The following is an 11,708-nucleotide window of genomic DNA, read 5'->3' on the forward strand; positions in this document are numbered from 1 at the left end:
GTCATAAACCTGTCATAACCTGGAAATCCTAATCTACAACCTTCCAACAACCATATATATACAAACCATCCTTCTAAACAACATCACATCCCATCCACCAACTATGTAAGTGTAACTGCTACTTAAATACATCAAATATTACATCAAAATGAGCGGAGCTCTATATATATACAACCAAAATGGCTAAACTATCTCTATACATCCAAAGTATAAACTTGACTCGCCCTCGTCAAGCATAAGAAAATCCTCCCAAATCACCATAACCGCCATCACTAGGGTTAGGGAAAACCTCATCCAAGAATCGCTCGTCTCGAAATGTTAAGTAGGATGAGCAAACAACTATGCCCAAGAGAAACGCACATAACCAATACTAGACTACTTATACAAAACATTTAAAACATGCGGGGTTTTATAATAATATCCAAATATCGCGGACTATACAATAAATCACTAGCTAGCATAAATCATATCGGCATGCTTCTTTAATATTCAAAATATAGTTTTCACGGTCATCATACAACTATTGTGGGTCACGATCCTATTAGAATGGCGAGGGTACGACCGGCCCGATCCCCAGGCAATCTCGGTTCGGTTCAAGATTCCCAAAGCAGGAACCATGCACCGTTGTTTTCCGATTTTACGGGCAGCAGGAGCTGAAATGCCATTGTTGTGTTCAGACACACAAAATCCCCAAAGCTTTTAGGGCTCGGTGGCCCCCCTGTGACCTACGACCCCCATACGGGCCGCCACCTAACTTACGGTGGTCAACCGTTCGACGACTGCAGACTACTCAGGATCCTGACACACATCCAGGAGTGGACTAAACTCTCACTCCTCGCGTCTAAAACCTCATCGAGGTAGCATGTAACCCCACACAAGCTAATCACCATATAGCGTGACACGTACAAGCATGGTTATCTAGAAAAGTAGAAAAGGAATTCCCGAACTACATCCAGTGATGTATCCCTTTAAAGGTGGCCCACCACCTCGAAAGGTGTACACCACAGTTGGAATCCTAGAGCGAACTGCCGTCTCCGGAATTTCGACAACAGTTCCTTATTTATAGGAATTCACAATTCCTTTTCTAAATCCCCTCGTGATAAGCATAGTAATATCTATATATATACTCGTATTACCGATTGTTTTCAAATACTCTATTTACATATTTAGTTTTTCTTTTTAAAACTGTTGGTTCTTTATATGTGAGTTCCTGGATTTCTCACCATCGAGTAAAAACAACCTATGACTCCCAAACGGGCCAGTCATAGTAAATAACAACCGATGATTCCCAAACGGCGAATCATCGTAAATAACCACGAAACTCTATCCCGGGGACAATCCAGAACCTCACACATATTTACAAACAACCCGGGTAATCCTCACCCGCATACAAAATCCATCTCTCTGTCTCCTTACTGAGACAAGAGACGCGAACCCTTCCCAAAACCAGTTTTTCTCTTTTAACAAAGAAAGCAAATCTCCACTACCCCGATTTTACCAAAAAAACCATTTCACACGAAAGCTATCTATATATACAGTTTATATCGAGGAAATACAGTGCAAAACATGAATATCATATATGCATGCATGGTTGATAAGCAACTATCTATTTCCTATTTAAACAATTCAAATCATGCATGAAAATAAGCAGACTATATATTGGTATGTAGGTTCCTACCTTAGCAAGCTCCTTCTCCTCAAGCCCACTTAACCAAATCGAGCCCGCTTAACCGAATCAACTCGAATTCACTCCTATACAGCATATACATATACGTCGGTTGTTAGAATTGATCGAACAACGAGGAATTCTTAACTAGTGTAAGCCGAGAAGAAATCTCGACGTTAAGAATTGAGTTTCGGATAAATTTTTATCTAACTAACGTTAACAAAGCTACTGAGGCTTCGCATTTGTTATTCGAGGGGCTCAGAGTGGTATTTATGACCACCGTAGGACCGCACGTCAATGCCAATCATATCTATCGATCCCCCTAACTATTATGATTTTTCCCTACTCAAATTACAACCAATTCCACTCTTCAATTCACATTAAATCTAACAATAATATCGGGGTGTTCCGTATCCCTCACTCATTACGCATTCAAGTCTTAAGCAGTTATAAATCGACATGAATCTCTCGAAATCGGAATGAATAACCCAAAAAAAATTCTTACCAAGTCGGCAAAATCGCTCCTTAGCTTGCTTCTCCACAATTTCGCGCCTCAGAGTCTCCAAACCAGCCTCTGCTTGGACATTAAACCCACCCCATTTCAATTATACTTCCTCAATACAACCAACTACATAAAAATTGAGTTCAAATTATTTACTGTAAGCGAAATTCACTAACCTTTCACTGAAACACGACGCACTCCAAGAATATTTTGCTCCACCACTATTTCCCTCCACTTTAACTCCTCCAAACTGCCACTGCCGACCTTCAACACCCCCAACACAATCAATTTCAGCATTACAACCTCAAGCAATCGAAATTGAAGCTAACTATTTATTTGAAACGAATTCAAACTCACCTCTCGCGAAAATACGCCGCCAATTCCAAACGTTTTTGAATCCCTACACTTGCTTTGAGTGTTGTTAGGGATTAGTTGTTCGAATTCTTAGGTTGAATCGGTTGGAGAGGAATTCACTCACCTGTCGCCGCGATTTGGCTTCGGGATGCTCGAATTTCCAAGAGATTTAGAATTCTCTCACTTCATTCTAGTGTTTATAGGTTTGAGGGCGAAGAATTTATGGTTGGATCGATGGAAATTGAGAGAATTTTGATTTCTCTCTCCTAGGGTTTTGAAAGGTCTTAATGGGGAAGAAGAGAGGCGATTTGATTTAGCGATTTTTTTTTTTGTATTTGGGCGCGATATATTTAGGCCCAAGCCCAATATATCCTAATTATACTTAATGTCCTACTTAGACTCCTAACCACTAATTTAATTTGACGTCGTCGTAATTATTTTTCCGGCTCATCCCGCTAAATTTAATCTTCTATATTCTATCTCACCGCGATGCTATAATGATGACCCAATCATGCGTGTAAGCCGTTAACTCGTCGTGCTTCGCGACACGTAAAAACCGCTTAACCGCCATTTTGGTCAAATTTTCGTTATAAGATTTGCTCATCTAACGGGGCTTAGGAGTCGGAGTTAAGTTTCAGTAAGTTACGTACGTTTGAAATATAAACCCGACGACCAATTTACATAAATGACCCTAGATTTATTATGAAATTTACAAAAATACCCTTAATAATAATTCAGGTCTTTACAGGTTTCTAAAAAGAAATAAACCCCTAATGAAAGTTCTGACAGTTCTGAACCCACATGCAGAAATGATATGTTTGAGATAGAGAGCACGAGACTTAAGCCATAGCCACATCAAGCCAATCTAGAGCAGATGTTATAACAGCCAATAAGATGCTTTATTTTCTGAACTAACAATGAGTATATTGTAGGATTTTACCAGGAAATATAAGCATGATGAAACTTGGGCTATTATTGATCATGGGCTTGTGAATGATAAAGAAAGAAGGTAGGCTGAAACTGCGGAAAGATTTGAAAGGTGCGAATTGCTACTAAACTTTAGTAATATTGTAAGATTGAAATTGGACTAGAGTTTAGAACAGTTTAAAAAGTATAAGAAAGCATTAGGACGTTTAAAAAAGTAGTTTGCAATTGAGAACGATTTGGACATGTGATTTATAGTTAGACTAATATTGAGACATTGGAACGGAGAAAGTAAGTTGGGAATATCCAATTGGTAAAAACGATTGAAAAAAGAATTTGTGAATTTGTGAATTAGGGCTATGATATTGAGAAATGAGAATTTATTATTATTTTTTTCAATTAAATAAATTAGTTAATCTAATCTAATCTAATTTCTTTAAAGAAAATGAGGGCTTCAACAGTAAATTCATCATGTCATTATTTTTGCAATGCATAGTAATTAAATAAAAAATATCCTTGTGTTCTCTGACTTCGTGGTGGAAGGACACTCTGCAATTTTGCAATGCGTAGTTTGCTTCTGGACCAATACAAAAGTGCCACATGGTCATGCAAAATGGAAGCAAATTTGAATCCGTTTCTCGTGATATAGTGAGTCAACAACATCTTTTACTTTGTCAGTATACAATGTGGTTGCTAATTTATATATACCACCGGGCCCCACTATAAAAGACAAATGTTTTAATAGGAAGTTATTCTAGACAAAACAAATGGGTTGTTGCATTATTACGCCCCAAAGCCCCAAATTTGTCCCGATCATTTAGAGATTTATTCCTTATAGTGTTTTGTGATTTGCCCTAATTTATGAATAAAACTTTTTTTTTAATAATTTTCTTTAATTAAAATATAAAGCTATGTATAACCAAAAAATAATAGTAACACTACTAATAATAATACATTAGAACCCCGTTAATTTAATACATGAATATTTAATTATTGCGCTTAATTAAAGAAATTTTCTGGTCCTGAATCGGGACATTAGACTAAATTAATAATTTCAATAAGTTTGTAAGATAATAGATTTCAAAACCCTTTTAGATTTTAGTGGAGCCTATTTATTACATGCATTGATAAAAAAAATAGTGTTGTTTGTCATTTGGTGAAATTTAAGTCTAGTTGGATCTCATCTCTACACGCTAAGAAGTTCTGGTATGGTGTTTTCATATTGCAAGAGAAAATTATTTAACGTCATTGTCGTCTTTAATTCGTTCTTCTTTACATGAATCTAGCTCCATGGTACAACATCATAGATAATTATTTATAGAATAAAGTTTCAAAATCCATAAAATATTTGGATTAACTATTAATTTATCGATTAATTAATATCATTATTAATTTACCGATTAATTAAAACCCCGCTTAATTAATGAATTTTGCCCGGTCCAAGGGTATTAACTTATCAAGGTTCTACTCTATGTATACAATTCTAAAATGGTCATAACTTAAGAACTAAGTTCTAATAGTTGACTATTTTTCATATATTTTTAAAAGTCACGACAAAATAATAATAATAAGTATAATAATAATAATAAGTAAATGGAAAATAAAAACAAAAAAGTCTTCCCAAACGTAAAAAAAAATTAATAGTTAAATATGTTCTTTAAGACCATTGAATTTGGATTTGTATCCTCGACATAAGTTAACTAATCAAAAATTGAAATTAGATACCAGTGCAAACTAGCAAAGTTGGTAAAACCTCTAGGTATTATATTGGAGGTGTGGGGCTTAAACCCCAGCCAACATCACTGAGTTATAAATCTCATTTAAAACAGGTTTGCCAATAAAAAAAAATTAAATAATTATAAAGGGTGTGTTTGATAACAATGTTTCACCACAAAGAGTTGCCTTAAAAAAAAAAAAAAAAACCCCTCACTATAATAATATTTGTCATGTTTGTGTTCATTTTATGTTTTGCAACAAATATTGCCAAAATTCACCCATTATAAGTGATACTACAAGAAAAAAATACTAATAAATAAAAATAGCTAAGTCCCAAAATATTTTAGGCATGTGACTAGCCTCAAACTTTGATTCTCAACTTGGGTTAGTCAGTTGGACTATGACCAAGGTTAGCAGAAGTTGATCATAGGTTGACTGAGGAACATTTGGATTTGGTTTAACTACTTATTGACTTAGTTTGACCAATTAGAACGAGAGAGGTGACAAGTATCAACATTTTTTTTCTACACTTTAGGGGGGGGGGGGGGAAGGGGAGGTTGGTGTTGTAGTTTAAAAGTTACCGAATATTATCGAAATATTGACCAAACTTACTTCATTTTTCTAAAAAAAAAAAAAATGACCGAATTTCACTTGTATTTTCGGCATTTTGTACATTATTTTCAACTAATGACCAATGAAAAGTCTCCTAGAAGTTATCCAACTAGTGGCGACTATTTAACCAGCTCAAGAGTCTACCTCAACCTGATAACAAAACAAAGTTTGGACAGAGTAAAACCCTTGCCTCAACAAGGTTACTTATCAAACCATTGGCGAGATACTCTGTAGCTCCAATACTTGAGTAAAGTGGCATTTGAGCTAACATTTAAGAAAAGGTTTAAAAGCTTATTGTTGTAACTTCAAAATGGGAACACCCTGTTTTCATAATGTCAGTCCAAAGAATGGGCATCGGCATGTACCAGTGACAAATTACAGTCAAAGAATAACCATCCTTCTTCTTCTATACCTGTTTTCATAACCTGTTTTTCTTTTCACCATCTTTCTTCTTCTATACACACAAAGAATAACCATGAAGAGCAAAAACAGAACACCACAAGAAATGGCTGAAATAAGAATTATAACTTTGTTACTCAACTTGGGCTTCTTTGTTTTGTGGTTTTAGACAGTTGGTTTGTGTTGGATTTGGTGTTTAACAGGTGGATGATTAGAATGAGATGGAACAAGGATTTTTGGAATTTCTGAAGTGTTGAAATTTCCAGCTTGAATAAAAGCAGACTTACCAAACTTCTTAAACTTTTTTGAACTAACTTCTCCAGTGAAGTTATTCAAGGAAACATTTAAAAACTTGAGATTAGAAAGAGAAGGAATAGAACCATTCATTTTGTTATCAGAAAGGTCTAAGTACTCTCAAAGACTGAAGACTAGAAATATACTTTGCATTCCCAGAAATATTACAACTTGAAATAGCGGCATAGTGACTAAACCAATTAACACAAAGCAAAGAACGAACCTGTCCACAAGCATGTAATACTTGGTTTTGCATGCCAATCATTCCCTGGAAGTTAGGATTTAGGATGAGGAAATGGGCAAAAAGGATAGGCCATGGCATTCAAATTGGGATAAGCACCAGGTCCATATAATACTTGATTTGATAAGCCAATCACTCCCTGAAGAAATTACGTTATACATGGTTAATTGATCATTCCTACCATTTTTATGAACACATTAGCATATATATATAACATATTAACATACCTCAGTGGATTCCATTCTAGATAAGGGTGTATTTATCTCTAGTCCCATATCTTTCCTGGATTCTTCCTGGTTCGTATCTTTTCCTGCACAATAAAATATATCAAGGAACCTAAAAACCGAAAAATCAAAGGTGCTAACTAGAAATATTTGTATGGATATATCATACGAACCTTTTGCTAACCTTCTTTTCTTTGAAAGAGCATTACTACCATTTGGATTTTCTTCTAATCCATCATTCATTTTGCCATTCATTTTGCCTTTAGCCTGATTTTTCTCCCTTTTACGTTTTGGTGTATGTATGGTCACGTTCGGAACATTTCCCCCCTCATTCGAGTTACCACCACTCGCATGATTTGCATTGTTTTGAGAAATTGAGCTGGAGTTCACTTTCAACATAATTTGCATTAATTAACTCTGCTGTAGTTGAAGAGGACAACTCAGGAGACAAAGAAGCCTTTGAGACAATAGCCTGTGCGATATGGGACATCTCACTATATATATCGGGCAGTTGACATCGGGTCTAAGTCAACCACAATTACATCTCCATGGGAATCATAAACAATACCTTTTATTTGTAGCATCCATACTCCACCTCTTCAAATAATAATGGGGTGGTAGGCTGGAAAATTCCAATTCTCTAAACAGTTTCAAGGAATGAGCACACAAATATCCACTTAACTCAAATTTTTACAGCTATAACTCACCAATTTTTCTGAAGGGACATATGTAAGAGAAAGCCCCCTATTGCTTTTTCCTAGCCTTGAGACAATGTATGAGCATGCTGTTCCATCATCACTTTTAGGAGTCAACTTCATATTCATCATGTCAATCACTTCTTTTTGAAACATATCAAAGACCTTTTTTGTATATATCTTAGATGCTTCATGTTCAACATCCCATTTAGTATACAAGTTGGCTATTGAATGCCTTGATCTTTTATTTTCAATATTTTCTTCCTCAAGTCAATCAGCCATGGCCACGTTATATTGTTCCACCAACTCGTGAAGAATCATATTTCTTTTAAAATATTGTTTGAAGAAGAAATTAATGCTTTCACTCCTTTGTGTGGTTGTCATTCCTGCACAAAACTGATCCCGACCATATACTAGCACTCATTTCTTTCGAAGTTTATACATAGAATGTAACCATTCATTCTCCCCAAGCTGATACTTTTCAAGTAGTGCTTCCCACAGTGACTCAAATTCATCAACGGACTCAGGCTCATACATGCAACGCCTAAAATCACTAGGAAGTTCCGTGAATTCTGGATCTACATGAGAAGACTGATTTTGGGCGTTTCGGTTTATATGCCACAAACAGAGTCTGTGATGAGTATTTGGGAACACATCCTCAATAGCATTACCAATCGCAATAGCTTGATCTGTGAAAATTACCCGGGGATGAGTTCCCCCCATTGCTTTCGCAAAAGTTTTAAACAACCATGCAAATGAATATGTTGTTTCTTGTACAAGCAACGCACATCCAAAATGGATAGTTTGGTTGTGATTGTTTACTCCAATTAATGGAGCATATTTCATGTTGTATTCATTTGTGTTGTATGTAGTGTCAAAGCACACTACATCCCCAAAGAAAGAATAGTCACGTATGGACTTAGCATCAGCCCAAAAGCAACCCCATATCTCATAAAATATTCAAGAAGACATTGGCCATCACCTTTCTTAAGAATTTCAGTCCGAGCTCTCATCATATAGTTATCAGAATCCGACTTCAAAAAATTCAGATTTTGAGCCCCACCAACTTCCCCTCTTAAGTAATGCATGACTTGACGCCCTTTTATACCAACATGATACATCTTACGGATGAGAATAGCCTGTGACAGATCTATTTTTCGATAGGACCTTAATGTATATGCAAGTGAAGGATCAACTAAATCATGATTATGCCCTTCTGAAGAGGATTGAATAGTGGTGTGAGGGTTGTTGTTCATCTTTAATTCTTTTTGTGGGAGGAATGGTTGGATGGATAGAAAGAACTCTTTCTGCTATTTTCTAGTCTCTCTTACTCTTTTGTTCCTAAGTTTTAATGGTGGAAACACTAGTTCTTATCTTAAACTTGTTGAAATCTTAACACATTCAAATAGAGAAATATGGAATGAAATTAGTTTGGTGATTATCTTACTCACAAAGTTATACTCATTTGAACTTGTCAAATGAGTATGACTTGTGTTTGTGGGATTAAAGCAATATGAGATAAGTAGAGAAAACTTGTATATAAGAGAGGATGAAAAACTTGTATTGAAAGGACTAAGAACTTGTATTGAAGGATTAAGAACTTGTATTGAAAACACTAAAGCTTGAAGAACATAAAAATGGAAAACAAGGAAATAAAAAATTAAATTAAAACATTTAATCTACTCCTAATGACCAAAGATTAGCTCTAAGGTAATGTTCTTTCTCTACAACTTTGGTTTATATGTATAGGACACTATTTACATTTATGCCCTTCCTTCTAAAAACAACCTTATGGGCTTTTGACCTAAGCCCATACAATTGAAGTCTTGATTTTGGCTTTAGGTCCATGAGTTAGTAGCTTTCAGCCTTGAGTCTTTAACTTTGACAGTTGACTTTGACTTTCTGACACTTTTGCTCCTAAGCTGGAATCTTCCAAAGCAGCGTAAATAACAATCCTTTTTGCGCTAAAATGCACGTATTAAGAATATGCGTCCTAAATGTCCTGTATCCTGCAAACAGTAGCAAAAACTATAAGTTGTCTGTTCATTAAACATAAGAAAGACATAATTGAAGTAATGTAAAGGTAATAAAATGCACATTTGGGGACTGATCAACTACCCCCAAACAGCATTTTGTTTGTCCTCAAGCAAAGATGAGAGAAAAAAAAAACTAAGATCACAAATGTGTGATTTATTATACTAGTATCATTTTGCGGAGTGCGATTGCATTGGCCATATGCAACAAGGCCTTAAACTACTAGGACTTCCCTAGTGGACGAGTTTAAGCCTCGTGAGAGTTTTTCAGAGAAGGTACTCACAAGCTTCTTCTATTTAGTACAAAGGGTCTCGTTTCCTTATTTATTCTCAGAGGTTTATACATCTCATTAGCGAGGACTAAAGAAAAGCTCATTTGAACTCAGAATAATATATATAAAGTAGTTTAATCATCTAAAGATAAACGTACAAAACATGAGCGGTGAAATGCAAAAGCAGAGTCGTTTTTGAAACTTTTGGAGAGCGTCGTTAAGCTGGGTTCTCACAGGGGTGTGTTGCAATCACAACTCTCTGATAGATTCACTCAAGTTTCAATTTCTCAAGTGCAGAAGGCACTTTATATTCCTCACATACTCGAATGACGTCCAAGAAAATCGGGGTCGATTAATCACACTATCCACTTACTATCACACCATCCTATTCCTAGTTGAGCTATAGATCTTTTATTAGGAATTACGGGGCTAAGATAGTGGTTTATAAATAAATAGGAAGGGAAAACAAACTCTGATAAGTTGAGAAATTGAGTCTTCAAGATATTTGTAACTAGATAAGAACCTTGTTTTGTTTTTTGCTTCCGAAATTGTGATTCATTCTTTTAGCTCTTTGGCTTTGTGACTCCATATGATTTTGAATTTTAGGAGTTCTAACTTTGCTTTTGTTTCTTTTGAAATCGACTCCGAACTTTTGGGAGATTTTGATTTTTGAATCTTTTCTTTCATTTCTTTTTCTTTTCTTTTTTGAAGCTTCTAACTAGGGCTAGCAATGGGTTGGATCGGTCTGGATATATGCAAATCCAAAACCGATCCGCTTTTCAACAATACAAACCCAGAACCGAACTGGACCCGAACGGTTATTTGAGTTAGAGAACTAGAACCGAACTGAAAACTTTTTTTTGTTTTTGTTTTTGTTTTTTTTTTAAATTCCGGATCCGATCCGTTCCGAACCAATAAGCTCAATTTCAACCCGGTGAACCGAGTTTTTTTTATAATTGGATCCTAATTTTCGTTATATAAATATTAAATAGTTTGTTTTTGCTAAACACAAAAACAAGGTACACAAATCCAAAAGGCATAATGAATGATTTGAAATCCAAATTTGTAAGGGAGGATTTTCCTTTAGATAGAAACCATTTTTTATTATGTAACAAAATATTGTAATATTTGTAGTGGCATAGTGTTAGAAGTTGGACTAGGTCAGCGGTGCAGTGGATAGGACGCAACATAAGAGGGAAAAGAGGGGAAGTACGAGATCAGTACCGCGGAACCCTAGACCGCGACGTGGCATACGTACGGTATGAAGGAGAGCCATGTGATGATGCGACAGATGGACGACCTAGAAGGGGAGGAGAGGTATATATAAAGAAGAGGTGGGATGAGAAAAGGGGAGGCCGCTAGGGTAAGAAAAGAGGAGAGAGAAAGAAAAAAAGAGAGATTGAGTGAGAGAGAGAGATATAGGGTCACTACATTTGGCGCCGTCTATGGGGACTAGAGAAAAGCAACTTAGAAATGACACCGAAGAGAGCAGTGGGTAGGCCAAAGAAGGTTAGGGTTCATGAGCCGACGCCGGAAGCGGTGATTGAGGAGGGATAAGAACTAGAAGAAGGGCGAGCAGCGGAAGAATCACGCCTGATGCGAGAGGAGATTGAGAGGATGAGAGAGGAGGTCGGAGAAGAGTTAAGCAAGGGATCCGAAAATGAGGGATCTGAAGATGAGGAAGTGCCCGAACCGAATCTAGTAGAAAACCCGGTAGCGGGGTTGACAGAGCAAGTCCAAGAAATGATAGATAATGATAGGGAGGCGAACCGGCTA

At 36.2% G+C, this 11,708-nt stretch overlaps 1 protein-coding gene across 1 annotated transcript; it reads right to left on the reverse strand.

Moving 5' to 3' along the window:
* Positions 1–6,595: 6,595 nt before the first annotated feature.
* On the reverse strand, positions 6,596–7,332 carry LOC147488208 (uncharacterized). Its single transcript, XM_086574864.1, has 3 exons — positions 7,106–7,332; positions 6,936–7,018; positions 6,596–6,847 (listed from the first exon to the last, which is right to left on the reverse strand). Exons 1-3 carry the CDS (start codon positions 7,329–7,331, stop codon positions 6,743–6,745), a joined length of 414 nt encoding a protein of 137 aa, XP_086430990.1. The 5' UTR covers position 7,332; the 3' UTR covers positions 6,596–6,742.
* Positions 7,333–11,708: the final 4,376 nt, after the last annotated feature.

The sequence above is a fragment of the Coptis chinensis genome, chromosome 7 (genome assembly GCF_015680905.1).
Source record: "Coptis chinensis isolate HL-2020 chromosome 7, ASM1568090v1, whole genome shotgun sequence".
In the NCBI taxonomy this organism is placed as follows: domain Eukaryota; kingdom Viridiplantae; phylum Streptophyta; class Magnoliopsida; order Ranunculales; family Ranunculaceae; genus Coptis; species Coptis chinensis.